The sequence below is a fragment of the Pleurodeles waltl genome, chromosome 4_2 (genome assembly GCF_031143425.1).
Source record: "Pleurodeles waltl isolate 20211129_DDA chromosome 4_2, aPleWal1.hap1.20221129, whole genome shotgun sequence".
Classification (NCBI taxonomy): Eukaryota; Metazoa; Chordata; class Amphibia; order Caudata; family Salamandridae; genus Pleurodeles; species Pleurodeles waltl.
In genome coordinates this window covers 55,568,845-55,586,861 of record NC_090443.1, presented here as the reverse complement: position 1 = coordinate 55,586,861, position 18,017 = coordinate 55,568,845, and the positions used below count along the sequence as shown (strand labels likewise).

The following is an 18,017-nucleotide window of genomic DNA, read 5'->3' as shown; positions in this document are numbered from 1 at the left end:
AAACCGGCCACAAAGAAAGAAAGGAGGAACTTGCAAGAGAGAGGTAAAGGGGCACAGAGTGTCTGGTAGCGGATTAAAGACCTAAAATGGATTGAAGATTACAGAGCCTTGTTAATCAGAGCGCTAACGTGTAATACACCGACCACAAGCTTCTGAGCACAGCACTGGACACTGCCACTTTTTTATTTAGTTTTACAAATTGAGCCCTGAAAATGCCTACACCACCGCTAAGGGAACAACTCTTTCCCTGGTGAAAAACAATAATCAGGACACCCTTCACCTTTGAAGCCATCTTGGTTGAGATCATCCACGCTGTTGACCGTTACCCCGAACATGGAGTCATAGGTCCCGTTGAGTCGGATGGGCCTCACGGTGTCCCACTTCCCCGCCTGGTTGATGTAAACATAGGCAGCGCCCCCAATCTCTTCTCTGCGGTCAAAGAAATATGGGGCTCCAACTACGAGATCCGTCCAGCTGAAAGAGAAATGATGGAAGAGAGTCGGTGGTCCAGGCGTTTGAGTGAATTCAATAAAAGATCAGGAAACAGCGGAGGCCTGCTAAGAGTGCCAGGTCGTGAGATTTCCCAGTTCTGGTTCGTGGTTACTGATCCAGATGATTGTTTATTTAGAGCTTGAATTTGACACATTCAGAAACGTTAGGTGCCACTGACATCTAGTGGTTGAAACTAATTAATTATTTAAAAATTTGAGAAAAAGCGTGTCGCGGGCTAGTGGCTTAGCAGCTACGTTTCTTAGATTCTTTTTTCAGATCACCAAATCTAAGGAATATTGGCCCTCATTACAACTCTGGCGGTCGGTGGAGAAGTGGCGGTTATACCGCAAACAGGCCGGCAGTAAAAAAAATGAAATTACAAGCATGGCGGTGACCGCCATGCCAAATAGCCACTTCTCCACTCCGACCGCCAGGGTGGTAACGACCGCTGGGCTGGAGACTTTGGTCTCCAGCCCGGCAGCCGTCACTACACCGCCGGCGGCATCACAACCCCACATACCGCCATGGATTTCGTGGGGTTCTGTACCGCCACAAAATCCATGGTGGTAGGCACTATCAGTGCCAGGAAATATGTTCCCAGCAATATGTTCCCTGGAACTGATAGGGGTCTCCCCCATCCCCCACTCCCCAGAGTCCTCCCCCCAAACCCACGACACCCCTACCGCCCCTAAAGGTGGTATGACCCCCCTCCCCCTCAAACATTGACACCCCCACATGCACACTCACACAACTACTACACATACACGCACACATACACATACACACAGACATAAACGCACACATTTCACATACACACACCACACCCCTGCATGCATACACGCACTCACACACCCCCTCTACACACTCACACCCCCTTGCACGCACACAACACCCCCGCAACCCCCCTCCCCTAACAGACGATCACCTTACCTGTTCCGGTGATCCTCCGGGAGGGAACGGGATCCTTGGGGGCTGCTCCGCCGCCAGCACCCCTTCACCAGAACACCGCCACGCCGAATCCTGGGTTGTGATTCGGTGGGCGGTGTTCTGATGACGTGGCGTTGAAGGTGGAGTAACCTCCACTTCACCGCCAACCGCCAGTATGGCTGCAGGCGGCTCTCTATCTGGAAAAGGGCAGAGGGCTGCCAGCAGTCATAATACGCTGTGTGGAAAACCGCCTGCGCTGGCGGTCTTCAGCACGGCGATACCTCGGCGGTCTTGAGAAAAGACCGCTGAGGTCCAAATGAGGGCCATTGACATTTATGTTACCACCTCTGCCCTTCAGTGCTACTAGTATGGGTAACTGTCGAACCTGTAAACGATATCAACCTGCAAACCTGCGTTCCGGTAATTTTGCAATGCAGACTTTTTATACGTGTTTTTAAAAGAATCTGTGATCCTGGTGCATTCTGTCATCAGCAGTGCCTTGTGAAACTAGGTACCGAGTGCCATTAGGAGACTGCAGATTTACACTTCTGGGCTGATACCTCCGACATGTATTCTGAGTATGCAAATAATAAAAACTAACACAAAACATATAACCGTGAGAGTTAGCCTTGATAACAAAATAAATGGGTGGCTGAATGGATATTTCTGCAGAAGTCAAAACGTTCCTGGCACAAGGCTGTAAACTTGATGCACAGACAGACTGCACATTAATCACAAAATAATTATGAAAAAATTGGAGATTGGCATTGAGGCTATGAAGCTTCAAATGTTTCTGCCAACCTCTTCAGGGCTGGAATACAGAACCTTCCTCTAAGTCTAAGGCCTGCCTAGAAGATTTTTATGTTAAAGTTGTCCCAAAAATTATTCCAGGTTCAACCACAAGATGACAGTAAACACAAATCTTCTGGATCTTATATCCGTACTAAAAGACTGAAAATCCTAGTTTTGAATGACACAATACCCATATAATCGCAGCAGATATATTTGCAACTGCAGCATTTCACAAAGTGGCGAGGTACATGCACTAGCACGGGACTCACCCATCACTGTTGAGGTCCACAGTGGCCACTGAGTAACCGAAAGATGATGCCACTTGGCTTTCCCCCCAAAGGGTGTACTCTGGCACCAGACGATTAGCATTGTCCTTCTTCAGTATCACCACTGCGCCAGAGTGATTGGCCCGAGGTGCACCAGCCACAAAACTCAGCTCGTGTTTCCGGGTCATGCCTTTCCCTGAGTCAATGGAGAAGCCTGTAAAAATAAAGTAGGTGGGGACAGATAGAATCATTTCTTTGATCATCGGTGGAGGGGGAGAAGAGTCGACCAGTCAGTAAAGTTTAAGAGAGATTCGCCAATATGATGCAAACAAACACAGGAAACCAATCACAGTGGACAGAAGACAGAACAAGAAGGCACTCCAAAGCCCCCAAATCCTGTCTCTCAGTGGGGAGACCTGACGTGACTCATATCTAATGGCTACTGCTTGCCCCATTTTGCTCCGAGGCCCACCAATTGCTTCATAATATATTGTAAGATCCCCTCTGGCCCAAGAAGTAAACTCTACATTGAGCTTCAGTAGAGGCTGCTCCACCTTCATACACGTGATTCCCTGGGACCCTGCAAGGCAAGATACCAGTCCTCCTCCCCCAACCCAGACAGAAAGGTATGCCTTAAGTGTAAGGACCTGCCTGGCGGGGGTAGGTGAATGGGGCAACCCAGGTGCCAACTTTAGAGGATGGATAATTCCTTTGGGCCTTCAAGAGAAATGTGAGAAATAGTCTGATGACCGTAAAGATCCCAGGAATTTTCTATCCAAGGGAGTCTTTCTGGCTGGGGTGGGAGCCTCGCTGCACTACCGTCTCAGGGGAACTAGGGGCCTGCAGGAGTTAGGTGAAGGAGGTGGCAAATGGTAAACTTTGCTGTACGGTCCCTCTCATGACCAGCCCGGCTCAGGTGGGTGATGTTTGTGGATTTATTAGACACTGTCCACTGACACTTGTCCCATAACTTTCTGGTAGCCCCAGTGGAGAGAGGATTAAGGGTTTGGTGATCCAAGGGAGGGATCAAACACAAGTAAACACCATACGCAAACTAGGTAGGAGGGTGCTGGCAGCAACCACAGTCTGATTTCCATACACATTGTAGAGACTCATGACAGAGACTCAAGGACCACAATTTCAGCACAAGGTTTTCAGTGGACACGGCGGTACAGGACACATGCAGGCACCAGAGAATCGGAAATCATGAACGGCAAGGGCAACAGGAAAATCAGACTTGAGAAAAGACGGCATTCAGTAGACAATTTGAAAGAGAGCAGGAAAAAGAAATTAGAAAAAAGGGGCATGCGGGGGAAGAATGTTAGGGAGACTCAGGGTTAGAGAAGGGGGAGATACAGCTGAAGGCAGGAGAAGAGAGAGTAGAAAGAGCTGGGGAGAAATACCAAAAAGCACCATTAAACGTAGGATGAATTGTGGAAGCTGCGGTCTAGGAAGCATTGCTAATGCTCCCCACTCCTCAAGTGAAGCTCAACACTGAGTCTCGGTCTTACTCCAGAACTTTTGTTTTGAGGTCTGGCTGAGAAGGTGCTTGCTAATGGTACAGGGAAGGTCCAAGTACCTCTAGAGATATCCCAGGATGCTCCTCTCAAATGGCTATGTCTAGAGCCTGGCCTCTCCTGGAACAGCTCCCTGAACAGTGACACCTCACATCCAGGGTCCCCTCTCAGAGCTCGACAGCCACTTGTTATGGTTGTGTCTCAGTCCTGTACAGTTTGCCCACCGCACTGCTTTCGTGTATGAGAATACAAGTTGGACACACTTTATATCCTTCATGCTTAGTTTTAAATGGGAAAGTCAGTGACATCAGGAGCCAGCTTCAAGGTCCCTTATATCCGCTCCCCACACTTCTTGTCAGCATTATAAGCTGTTGCAAGTGTGCAGTCGCTAGCAGACATGGGTTCTCCACCAGGAAGCTGCCTTGATTATATTTATTTAACAGTATTCCTTGCCTTGTTCCCCAAAAATAGATTCTTGTCTGAAGCCCTTAAATAATATGGCTCACGACTTCTGATGTAAACAGTCCCTTACTAGCTTCACTGTAATCCATGGCAGTCTTCAGCGATGTACACATAACTGTAAGCAGTAACTAAACCCTGCATGTGAATAAAACAGGGAGTTCCCATCCAGCTTCCTAGGGTTCACATATTGGGGTGACGTGTGATGTGTAGTGCGTGCCACTCCCCATGAGGGTGTTCTGGTACTGAAATAGGACAAACAGGTCTGCTTATCCAGAAGACGGATGCTCAAAGTTCGTCTGAAGTGATGCATCCAATAGGGCTGGGCTGCATAACCTGAACAGGAGTGAAGACCACATAGGAAGGCGGGATTCTGAGAATTTCTTTAATACGATGTCCTTAAATTGCCGTATTATATCTTCCGAATACCATCTAAATCAACTGAAAAAGGGGATTTGTCACTAGGAAGAACTTGTACAGTTCCCAGAGTGATAGCATTCTCCTGCCCTTACTTGATATTATGTGATTGATGAGATACCCCTCTCTTGGAGATCTTAGACTCGTTGTGCTAGAGGATTCTCGGTTGTCTTTGGGCTAATAAACCTTTTCCTTCACTTCTGAGCACGCATCCTGGATCTGGTGAGGGCAGCTCTCTAGCTACAGAAAGGAGCTGCACTTTAAGAAGCTCACTTGTAGAGACAGGCATAGCTTCGCCATGTTCTGTATCCCTTCACAGGTTTCTGAATATTAAGCAATCTGTGACAACCGCGGCACAAGGACTGTCTGAACTGTCCTCATCACCATAGCGGATCAGTGCACCGAGGGCGTGATACCATCTAGTCCTACTAAAGCTGGTCTGGGAGGTGCAGTACCGGCTGTGTATCAGCGTCAATCAATCAATCAATCAACGAAGGATTTGTAAAGCGCGGCTAATCACCCACAGGGTCCCAAGGCGCTGCTTGCTTTGTGTATTTAAATAGTGCTCTGATGGATACTGCGTTGACCCGATCACAAAGCTGGTTGGAAGTCCACTTCCCCTCTGTATTGCCCTAGGCTGTCATGTCACAATTCATGTTGCACTCAGGCAGCGCTAAGGGGTTGGAAGCAGTAATATCTGGACCCATGTCAGACATCAGGGGTGAGCAGGACACCTGCCCCGTGGCAGTGGCCTAGTTTGGAGGATTTAAGGCCGCTCTGGGCTGACCCAGCCAAAAACATAACGTCACCACAGCATGAGGGTTCAGAGCCTGTTTTCTATGTAAACATGTACACTTCAGTTGCGTTGATTACTGAGGCGTTGGTGGCATCTTATTTAAAGTCGTGCTTCATAGGGAGTTGGCATGACTCCCTGCACTCGTGTTACTCCTCCGTGGAATATTTCATTCAGACCCAATGGCTTTTGCTGACAGTGGGTTCTCTCGCCTCAAACTCCCCCCTTTTACCATGAGTAATTAGTGTGTATTCTAGGGGTGTGGTGGGTGGAAATGGTTGTCACTCTGCAAAGGGGAATGTGACCATGTTCCAGCGCCTCGAGCTTTGGAGACATCAAGGCGCCTGTGAGATTACTTTTTCTGGAGGGACTCGAGATGGCACAGGATGTAGTTATGAGAGCTGATTGGGAAAGCTATGGGTGAAAGGGGCTTGAGGATGTAGTCAAGGCCATTGGGTTTATGTGACTCTGCAGCTGTGGCGTTTTCCGCATAATTCTGGATTTACCACATTTGCCACGTAATCCATCATCTGCTCCATAATCAGATAAGGTAAACTGCTGTGTGCAGGAGTTGTTGCTACATCCTTTCCCACCTCAATTAGTCTTTATCAATCTATCCCCTATCTCCACTCTCTGACTCATCCCAAACCCATTTTACTACTATGATCTCCAAAATAACCTTTCCTAGACGCTTCCCTCGTTTTTCGCTCCTGGTTCACCCCAAACCTCAGTTTACTACTATGATCTCCCAAACAACCCTACTAAATTATCCCTCGTTTATGTCTCTGTTGACTCATTCCAACCCCCATTTTACTATGATCTCCCTAATCCCTTTCTACAGACTCTTCCCTTCTCCATCTCTTCTTTACTCATCCCAAACCTCATCTTACTACTATGATCTCCCAATTAACACTTCTAGATTCTTCCCTCCTCTATCCCTCCATTATTCTATTCAATCCAACTAACAGACGCACATGTCCTCTGCTCAAATTAACTCATACCTCCCTATACTAATACCAATACTGTACTCATATTGCCCAACACCAATCCACCACTAATCCTTTTGGGTTCCGGAGTAGTATGCCACTCGCTGAAAAGCACTTTGATGCCTAGTCAGGATAGTAAGCGCTATATAAATACAATTTAGTCTTGGCTAGTGCTGAGAGGGAAGCTTGCTACAGAGTACATATGATCCATAACCACTGGGGTAACCCGCAGGAAGAACAATGTAAAACTTTACATAAGGTCTGGGCTTCGCCCTAAAGGCGTTTGAAGAGAGCTTGAAGTGTTGACACTACGCCGGAAGTAACCAGCCAAAGCCGCAGTCAGGACACTGCAGACAATGCCGGTGAAATCCCCAGAGAGCCAGCCAGCTGCGTCCAGGGAGCCGACTTCACCTGGGACCTCTTCCTCCACGAAGCCTTCTTCCGGTGACATTGCAAGTACGCCTCACTAGGGGATTGGACTGACCTATTGGGCAAATAGCCAGTGCCAGATGGGCTGGCCAGACAGATCAGCATGTGGACCGTTGTTTTAGCAGTTGTAGGCCCATTTTTAGGGTTTATGGCAGTTTTGTTTTCCCTGATATTACCACTTTCTATTTCGGTGCCTGCGCCTATTTTTGCCCCAGTCCAGCTCTGAAGTCTAGGTCCCATTACTGCTACGGGAGTCCGTTTTCCATCATATTTAGTCATCACCTGGTTTAATTGTCCCCATTCTCGTTTAATTTCTCTAATACTGTGTACACAATCGTTAAATCTTGCGTGGAAACTATCAGTTCTTTGTGTTTTGAGGAATTATTGACTGGTTGGTGCTGTGCACCAGGTGTTGGTATTTTCTTGAGCATCGCCTTTAGTTCAGGCAGCTGCTACGAAAAGTGAGCCAGGGTTCCCCTCATTCAAACTGGTTTACATCGGAAGGGGCAACTGTGGGTGGTGTGGCGGGTCAGTGCCAGCCTATAGTTCTCTCGCCACTGCCTGCCAGGGCACTTCTACAAAGGAAGCGTTGTGTTTTGGGGAAAGGGTGATGGGGGTTGCAGTAGCTCGGGCTTGAACAAGGAGGGGTAAGCCGATAATTCACATCTTATCCTAAAAGGTCCACCCCTGGGTATTATAGTGCCGGCGGCCGGACATGGGGACAGGGTTAGGGGGTGCAGAAAGGCAGGGAATGCCAGGGAGTGCTGCGATTACATGCAGACCAGCACCTCGTGTGCAGCATGCGCACCTGCTCACCCAAGGGGCAAGCTCACTCAGGCAGTGATCAGAAAGCAGGGTGCAGGGGGCGCGGTGGTGGGGGATGGGGTGAAGCATGCCCTGTGAGTGAACTGGGGGTGGGGGGGGCAAGGCTAATGATAGGGTGCTCTGGGAAGACACCGGTGCTCCAGAGACGCCCTCCTCTATAAAGATCAGGCCTGAATACTGGCTGCACCCCCAGGCCACATTAGCCCCAGAGGGAAATCATCTGACCAGGAGAGTAGGCATTAAGGCCCTCAACTGCAGGCCGGCATTGCATACCCCGACACCTGCTCAGAGACCGCAGCTCCCAAGCCGCTGATCAGCCCCCGGAAACGCAATTGAAGGTTTGTAGGTCACATACATGTGGCAAGGTGCTCATAGACTTTCACAGTGACAACAGCAGCTGTTGAGTGACATCGAAGACATGAGAAGGACAGACACTTGGATACAAGGGGGTGGGAGGCTATCCAGCCAATAGGACTCCTGTACTACCACAAATGCCATGAGCTGCCCTCTGTGGCAGGTCTTGGGGTCCGAGCATCACAATGGTCCTGACACCCTACGGGGTCACAGACTCGGGGAGGATAGAGAAGGGAGGGGGTGTTGTTAGGAACGAGTGGGTACTGATCCTGATGTGTTAATAGTGTTAGGGTGAACGACCAGTTTCCGTCCTCCCCACAATGCACTGCAACTTCATGCGCATTTGTACTGATGAGTGAAGACACTGACGGCTAAAGCCACCGAAGAGCAGCCATGCACCGAGGCACAGACAGCACACATAGACGGACGTGGGGGACAGAAGCAGGAAATATCAGGCAACACATACAGGGAGGGTGCCGAAGCATTCATATACAGGCGGCCAAGACATGCATCCAACCCCACATGCAGGCAAAAGCACATTGAGCACACACGGTCACTGCGGACATGGCCATTCAGTACGGATGCAGGAAAAGCAATGGCATTGCATGCAGCAAGCAGGAGATAGGCACATAGACACACAAACAGGCAGGTGGATCTGTGGACTATTCCAGGCTCCAGTCATATCTCTGCTGTACTGAAAGGTAACCACTCCCTCAAACACACCGCTCTTACATTTGCTCCTATGGTATATGCAACGCTAGTTTAGTCGCTTAAGGTGGGGAGTCGACCCACATTCAACTGTGAATTTTCTAATAGAATCGCCAAAGCTTGGCAGGGAAAGGCAAGCTTACAGTAATGCAGCAGTGACACCAAGTGGTCAGTCCGAGCATAACACGGGGTGAGGTCTTGGGAGAGCAGACACAAGTACAGCAACATTTCCAGCCATTAGCCACTCACTGTGCTCACTGTCTGCCACTGGTAAGATTACCACATAACTCGATCTCACCACGAACACCTGTTCCAGTTCTGGTCCTTCTTTCTAGAACCAACTGCTGTTTAGCCCCATTGGTTCAGTTGAAATGAACCAAGACTACAACTCCTAGACATCTACAGGTTGTTAATGAGAAGCTCTGGACCGGATAATGGTGTTTTTATGGTCGAGCCTGTGCTAGAACGCGCTTGCGCATGCGTATCGCTTGCGAGAAGCTTTAGTAGCTAGAAAAGGGCCGGGAGCCCCGTCCATGTCACGTCAGTGTCTTTCATTGGTTCGTGGCCTTGCCTTTTAAAATCTGCTTGCTTTCATTATGGAAGGCATGCATACGTCATGCGTTTTCCGGAGGTTAGCCCTCCTCGAGCGCAGCGACCAAGTACTGAAAACATATGAGGCTCGCTGTTTTCCATCCAGTTTGTGGACTACTTTTTATCTTTTTTTGCAGCGCAATCTCGCTTGGCAGAAGTCAAGCACTTTGCATGACATCGACCCTGTTACATAGTTAATTGCACTTTGGCCGGTTACGTAGATAATTGCACTTTTGCCGATAGGTTTCACTACAAGTGAACTGTAGCAGCGCGACTGCGCTCTTTTTTTCCATTTAAAATGGCAAGAAAAGTCCAGTTGGGAGTTTACAACTGCTAATAGCTCTAACTCAGATAAATGCGAGACCCGTTGCATTGCAAATGCTTTTTTAGGCATGGAATCATCTCATGACCTTGACCATTAGCCAGGAGTCTTTTAAGGCATTAGCTGATTGACTGGAGGGAGTAAACACTGGGTTAACAGACATTTGATGGTGACAGTTTGCCAACAGGTATCGTCACGGAGTACAGCAACGACGCTTAGGAGACATTCTCTGAAGTTTTTGGGGGAGGGGCAGATCCTGTGCATCTGGGACCCACTGCAAAATTCGCCAAGCTATTACTATGACTAGGTGTGACTTGTTCTTATGGTGCTCCCAGCTTACTCCTGAATTGCAGGAGCAAGTTCAAAATGTTGCTGCCTCACTCCTGGAATTCTGAGTAAGGCCCCCAGAGTCTACTGAGGTGAAGTGAGTTTCTTTAGTGAGACAGGTATAACAATGACACTTAGGGGCAGATTTATTTAAGGGTTTTGTCGCTTCTGCACCATGCAACGAGGTGCAAGAGCAACGCAACCCTTAAAGTGCAATTTATCAAGCCACTCAAGGCCACCTTGAATAGCCCTGAGTGGCTTGATAAATTCAATTTTTTTCTATACGGTTTTCATAGAGCGCATGGCTACCGCACAGGGCGTCCCAGCACTAGCTGAACCACATTAAAAGAGGCAGCACAGACACCCCAAAAAACTTAGAACAAATGGGTTTTCAGCAGTTTCCTAAACCTTACTTCTGACTGTTGAAATTTCAGTTCTCCGGGGAGATTGTTCCAATGTTTGGGTACAAGGTAGGCAAACGAATGGCCACCATGTCTTGCTCTACTGATTTTAGGAACTTTCAGGAGCCTGTTTGTTTGTGAACGAAGTAATCTTTTAGGGACACAGGGTGAAATAAATTTCCTGGTAATAGGAGGGCCTCGGCAATATACTATCCTATAGGCCATGCATAGAGCCTTAAACCGAATCCTTTTTTGAAAAGCCAGCCAATGTAAGGCTGCCAATGCCTGGCCCGCTGATTGATATTTAGGGATTTTAAGTAGAATCCTGGCGGTGGCCTTCTGGACTACCTGGAGCCTTTTAATGATGTATTTTGGACTCCCTGTATACAGTGAGTTAACATAGTCTAGTCCGCAGCAGATAAGGCTCTGTACCAGCACTCTCTTAGTGTGTAGAGGTAACCATTGCAGGCAGTTCCTGAGACTTCTTAGCGTGCTAAAACATGAGCCTGACAAAATGCAGGCCTGCATTTCCATGCTAAGCTTCTCATCAGCCAGAAGCCCAGGCTCTTTAAGGCCTGGGTTGGCTTAGGACGATCTCCTGTTCTGGCCAGGCGACATCCATCCATCTTGTAGGATTGTTACGGACCACGATGACCTCTGTGCTTCCGTCATTAACTTTAAGGCAGCTGGCCGACATCCATTCCGTACCCCTCATTAGGCACTGACTGGGCCGGAATGACGTAGAATTGGGGATTAGACTGAGAGTGCCATAATGATTTGCATGTCGTTTGTGTATGGCATGAGGTCCAGGCCAAATGAGCGGACAATCTGTAAAAGGGGGTGAACATAAATATTAAAAAGCGTGGTGCTCAGAGAAGATCCCTGAAGCACCCTACCCGTAGGAGGAAAGACATCAGAGGAGATGGTTTCCTCACGCAACTGGAAGCTACTATTACCCAAATAAACTTTGAGCCATATTATAGCAAGCTCCTTAATTCCGACTTCCTTCATCCTGTGGATGAGGGTGTAATGAGACACAGAATAAAATGAGCACTTAGGTCTAACATGATCAAGGCGGCTGAATTGCCCCGATCCGAGATGGTCAATTCCTCAGTGGCGGCTACTAGAGCGGTATCTGTACTGCTCCCCCACCGGAAACCAGTTAGAGTGGGGACCAGAATGTTGTGGGCTTCTAGAAAATCTGAGTGTTTTTTAACATGATTTTCTAAAATTCTGCTTGCCACAGGGAGAAGTGAAATTGGTCTGTAGTTTTCCAACAATGCGGGGTTGGCCATCAGTTTTTTTTTAGAAGAGGTTTTACTATTGCCTGCTTCCAGGCCACCGGCAGTATGCCACTCTCCAAAGGGAAATGCAATACATTCATTAACCAGAGCATAAAGATACTCCCACCTTTTTACAGAGTAATGCAAGGCAGCGCAAATTGTTTTGTTGCATTACTCTACTCCAGGGAGGTGTTCCATGGGTGGTGCGTGGGTGTTCCCACGCAACACCTGTGGATGTTGAAGCACTCCCAGATTTACCATAAGTGGTAGACCTGAGAATGCAGCAAAACTGCTAGGCCTCTCCTCGTTTTAACTCTTTCTATGTGTGCTGCATTCTGCAGAACATATAGAAAGAGGAAAATGCCTCAAGAGATTGCTTTTGTGCAGGAAGGTACCCCTTCCTGCACAGAAACAATTGTGCAGGAAGGTCCCCTTTCTTGCACAAAAACAATCCTGCTTACAATGCAGGCATCCTTGCACCATGGTGCAAGATTACCTGTGTTGGCGCTAAGCAGCTCACTGTGCGCCAGTGCTGGGAAAAAGTAGGAATGTACTGCATATTGTTGAACACAGCTCATTCCTGCCCTTTCCCTATCACGCAGCACAGCAGGGTGACTTGCTACGCTGCGTGACTTTTTGATAAATGTGCCCCTAAGTGTATTGTGAAAAATTGGCTGTGGTTGGGATCCCACAAGTAACTTGCGCTATGATTTTGTGGCCATTGGGGTCACTGTGTGATTAATTCTTTTTGTCGCTGAAAGGTAGGAATCTGTGTAGTTCGGTAACTGCTGCCCTGTGCCTGGGCTGCCCAATGTTGTTTAGCCTTTGAGGAGCCAGAAATGAGGGCACAAGGTAAGCCTAGGTGCCACGGGTACCAAAATCCTAATCCAGGCGTTTATCATGCACCAACTTCATGGGCTACGATGGGAGCATGACCTGAACAGAACACCCCTTAACGCACCCCACACTGTAGTCTTTCTCTACCTTCTCCTGTGAGAGCCCGATGGACTGCACAACAAACTCACGGAGCCAGGAATGGTACAGAGATGCCAGAGAATCGAGCAGCCTGAGGATCCGCAGAGTGGGCAGAGATCAGTCCTATGCAGTCAGTCACATCACTTGTTAAATAGCACACATCCTTGCACGCTCTCCGTGTGGCCTCAATCCATAGTCTGAGCCGAGGCCATTCCAGATCAAGCACATCTCCTTTCCAATAGCGACACGGTCACCTGCCTACGCCATTAGCTGAAACACCGGACTGCAGTTCCCACAGCCCTAGGAGTGCGTGGTGGGAACGCAACAGTGTACTCAAAGCTGACTCTTAAAACTTGAAAGTGTTGTGGCTGGTCACATCTGTCAGGAAAGACAAATGTGCTTCTATAAATACAAAATCAATGAACACACAAAACCACACTCCTGGAACAAGTTAATTGATGCAAAACTTCACAATGTCAGTGCAGTGGCGCACCGACTCACATCACTGGCATCTCAGGGCAGGCTGCGTACATCCACTGGTGAAACAGTCACAGTGCCCCTGCAGTTCTGCAATGAATCATGCTTACATCACCACCAGGCGCCGCTGGCCATTAGGGTCGTAGTGCAAGAAAACACACACATACACACACACTTTCTCTCTCTCTCTCTCTCACTTCATCAGAATAGAATCTTGCATCAAATCTTATCCCTACAAAGCCTGTTCCATCCTTAGAGGAAATATTTAAGAAAATAGTGCCAATGTCTGTCAATCTATCAGCACTGTAGGGAACGGCCCAGTGTATAATGATAAAGGGCCTCTGAAGGACATTCCTCCACCCCATTAAATGTGAAGCTGCATCTACAACATTGCTTCATAACTTGTGATCCTCGGCTGGGACCCCTGGGGGTCCACAGAGCTTATTCAGGGGGGTCGATGACTGCTTAGAGATTCAAACATTAACAGATTAATAAAATGTATATAAAAAAAGAAGAAAAACACAAAATTTAAAATTTGAAGATGTTCTGCAAATCTGAAAGTGGAGACTAAAAAGTTATCCTCAGATAGATTTGTGGAAGCAGTGCAAGTGCATCACACCGAAGACAGTATGGAAGATGAGTGGCATCATTTGAAGTTAGTAAAGCTCAAACCTTCCCATTTAAATTTAGATGTAAAAAAATGTTTATGAATTAAATAAAGCATGTCATCATTTGTGTACCTGTTCGATGGATGCTTGTTTCTGATTTTTTTTTCAAATGTTTTTAGTTTCAAATCAACAAAAATGCTTAGGCTGGGTCTCTGGCATCCAGTAATGACTTAGTGGGGGGTACCTGGATTCCAATCATGATACACTGAGGAGTCTTCGGGTTCCAGTAAGGATTAAGTGGGGCCACAGAAGTGAAAAGGTTACGAGCAACTGATCTACAATATGACATGCAAAACATTAGCTTGGAACTAGTGAATTTAATTTTTGGCTAATGTAATAAATGGGTAAAGCCCATTTAGTCCCCCTAGATTGTTTTCTTTGGTGCACCTGGTTTTAGGACTTCTACTGTGAGTGTGTTTCTCTACCTGAGTGTCAATCACGGTAAATTCTGTGGAAATTGATTGAGTGCCTAAACCAGTAGGGTCTGCTTTTTAAGGCTCTTACTACACATGTGCTGGCTGAACATGTGAGACTGTTCTATAGGTCTGCCCAGCGTCTGGGTACAAGTACCTGTGGCAGAAGGGGCCCTTCAGGTATTGGTGCCGACATGGTGTAGGCCTTATAATGTGAGTGTGCTTTCATAGTGCAGGTTTGTAGTGCTTATAAAAGGGCTCTATGCTCACTCATTATATTTTGTGAGAGAAATCTACACCACTGCACCGTTTTGACATACTTAGGCCAAGAAATACCAGACAAAAAAGAATCTTGAGGTAAACATGTACCCAGAGTGCTGATCTGCCGCGACACTTGTAACAGCAGTTCTCCTTATGGCAGTTCGAGAATTATCCTATTTCCCTTACTCAGTCCTTGTTTCCTCACTGGATCAAATGAATCACTTCTGGATGGGAGGAGGCCCGAGGCCTCCCGACACAATAGAGACAATAACAGTGCTTCGACCGGTTCCTGAGAAAGGTGAGGAAACTGCATGTCTTAATAAACTCTTCACACTGCACCTGGCTTGTGTAAGCCCAAGCCCACAAAACAAGAAGAAATGCCAGACCTCTACAGCCAAGTGCTGAAGGATCTATCTTTTGAAGTTTTGGGTGGATGGGATCAGGCAACTTTGGGGGCACAGCTGAGGCTCACAGGGAAGGTCTTTCCATGGACCACTCAAGGTTGCCAAGTCAGATGCTCCAGAATGGTGTGCAAGATGGTTGGGACAGGGTTGGACTGATTATGTAGCACTCTAGGATTGGGCAGAGGTATTCAGCTTCCAGACCTTTGCACTCTCACTTAAAAAACCTGGCACAAGGGAGAGATGGTGGAGAAGACACTAGACCTGGGATGTGATGTCAAAAGGCTGAAAATACTTTGTTCAAAGTCCCTAGCTGGATGGACAGTCTAAGCATGCAGGACAATATTTTAACACTGCTGTCATCGTGGTGCTAGGAACTATGCCTGGAGCACTTATATAATGGTTCACAATGCTGGTGAACGACTCAATGGACCTGTTTCCTGCACATTAGTGCATAGAGTCTTACAGTCAGTCTATGACAAGATAACACTCTTGTAGTACAATAGTGCAAGGATTCAGTTTCAGTCTATGGTAACAAGTTACGCCGAGTGCACTTACACAAAGATTCACACGCCAGGCACGAAATGCACGCCTTATGCACCACTGCACAGACAAAACCTGAGGTTTCGACTCTACCTTTCCCACCAAAAGACTTAAGTCAATCATACCCATTCTCAAAAATCAACAGCAGATTAGGGCTACACACAAAAGTCTGCCATCGGCAAATGGAAGACGCACACAGCTTGCCACGGCTAGTATAGTAACGGTACAACTGTCACATACTATTGACCAGATATACAAAGATAGCTTCTAACCGCTAAGAGGTGCAAGGAACAGCAACTAATTCGTGGGTGCACAACGCTTCGTCCATTTGGGCCGGATTCATGACATATTTTCACAGTAATATACAGACTGTGAAAACAATTCACAGGTAAGTAATGTGTATGCTCGTAAGTGTGTCTTAAGGAAACTGTCATGGCTTCCCTCCTCATACACCAGCAGCAAGTTCAATAAATATACGAGAGAATTAAACCAGAAGCCTTAGGGAGCCACCTAGTGGCGCCGCGGAGTTACTGAAAAAAAGGCAGAAATGGTTGTTACATCCTCTTGATGCAAATTTCAATTTCGCCTTTACAACTGAAAATCCTGGCATCATTCCGAACCAACAATGGACACACATCACATGGCACAGGTGCACTTGGGAAAATCGTAGATAAAACTATCTGTACACAGACGTTTCTAGGAAGCTTTAGCCGGAGACAGATTTACTGCAGGCATTTGTGAACATAAATTAAATGCAGGCAACGCACGCACATGCGCTTACACACGCACACACACATACTCGGTTTCAATCATTTGGAAAGCCCTGGATCCTCGTCGACTCGCTGGCAAGACCGCCCTCCCCAGAAAAGCGCATTGCCAAGGGTAAACAGTGATCACATAAACACGACACAGGTTGCTACGGGGGAGCTGGGATACTACGGAGGCTGAGAGATAGGACAGACAGGGGCAGACACTTGCGGGCGGCCGGCCGCCGCACGCGCCTCGCCAGTTACAAACCTAAGTAGCTATTCTGTTTCACATCTCCAGGAGCACCTCTCCCACTGTCGGGAGGCGCCAGACTCCTATACACCATCTGGTCGGGGTCTGAGCTATTAAAGTTTGTCACAAACAACAGTCCTGCGGATCCGAGAACGGGAAGGAATAGACAGAGAGAAAAAGGCAGAGTTAGAAAAGATTGAAAAAAATGGCCTTGTGGCTGATGGACAGGTCTGCAGGATGAGGAGGCAGTGAATGAAGAGGTGCCTTCCGAACTGTGCTTCAATGTGCCCAAATGAAAGACTCTTGACCCGCATCCCCCCATGAGCCAATTGACGGAAAATGACCATTGTGACTTGTGCTTTCGAGACTATGGTTCAGGACTGGGTACATTTTAGTGAATTACAATTTCCAGTCATGTCATTGTCTACCTTTTAAACTGGCTCCAGTGTTGCTGCTGATTTGAGATCAGTCGGACTATGTTGTATTCATGTTTGTCCGAATTTAAGGAGATAGTTTGCCTGCTGCCTTGCAGGTTGCTTTGCTTTTTAGAAGCTGCTTTCCCGGCGGTCCGTTCTTACCCTGTGACCTGTCGCAATGACAGTGTGGAAAGCGGTCATTCAAACGTCTGATAATAGTGCAATCGCATGGTGATTTGACAGTGAGACCCGTACCATCAATAAAAGGGGAAGTCTTTGAGAAGTCGCCATGGCAGCTACGTCATGGCTTACTCCACACCCTGGGCCGGAGATCTGGCCAGAGTAAAAGTCTAAAAGCAGCACGTTTCAAAAGAGTAAAAAAGGGCAAATGGAAGAGGGGTAATTTAAGGATAGGGACCGGGAAGCTATCCATTTTTCTATGACACCATGGTTCTGAAAACACAAGTCACACCCTCTTGTCAAATATCTGCTGGGGTCACTAATAATATATCCCTGTTAAGTTTGCCTCAAGTTTCGTGGCTGACCAGGCCGCTTGCAACCCTGCCAGTCTAGGTGGCACCATTTAGCTAGTCCCTGGCTCCCCTTCGTGGCACCGCCTCCTCCAGGCCTGCAGGTTCCTTGCCCCGTGCCACGCAGCCGTGTCACCCTACCCAAGTAGCTGTTCAAAGGGAGGGGGATGAGCCGGGAGTCACGAGACTTCTCTCCCCCCACCTCGTACGGCCCATCGTCATAGTAGCCCAGATCCATGGATGTCAGGCTGAACAGCTCCACGCGCAGCTCACCTAGAAACCAAAGACTCAGATTAATAATATGACGGTCTGGGGTGAGGCGGGGAGCCCCCGCTGCCGCTCTGGGAAGGGAAGGGTGAGAGTTTGGGGGGTGGTGGTTCGAAGATGCACGCAGCGAGGCATGTGCAGCGAGCTACGGCTTGAGATCAGGCGGTGTCACTCGGAA

General features: G+C 47.8%; 1 protein-coding gene across 4 annotated transcripts in view; it reads right to left on the bottom strand.

The window, feature by feature from the left end:
• ITGA7 (integrin subunit alpha 7) overlaps positions 1-18,017 on the bottom strand; it is a 259,855-nt gene that overhangs the window by 141,149 nt on the left and 100,689 nt on the right. For 2 of the 4 annotated variants that reach the window (XM_069230633.1, XM_069230635.1), the window contains exons 5-7: positions 17,714-17,845; positions 2,481-2,691; positions 281-474 (exon numbers count right to left, since the gene is read on the bottom strand). In XM_069230633.1, the coding sequence (XP_069086734.1) occupies positions 281-474; positions 2,481-2,691; positions 17,714-17,845 (537 nt within the window). Of the gene's footprint in view, positions 1-280; positions 475-2,480; positions 2,692-16,644; positions 16,765-17,713; positions 17,846-18,017 lie in introns of all 4 variants that reach the window. The other 2 variants (XM_069230636.1, XM_069230634.1) reach the window with 2 other exon arrangements.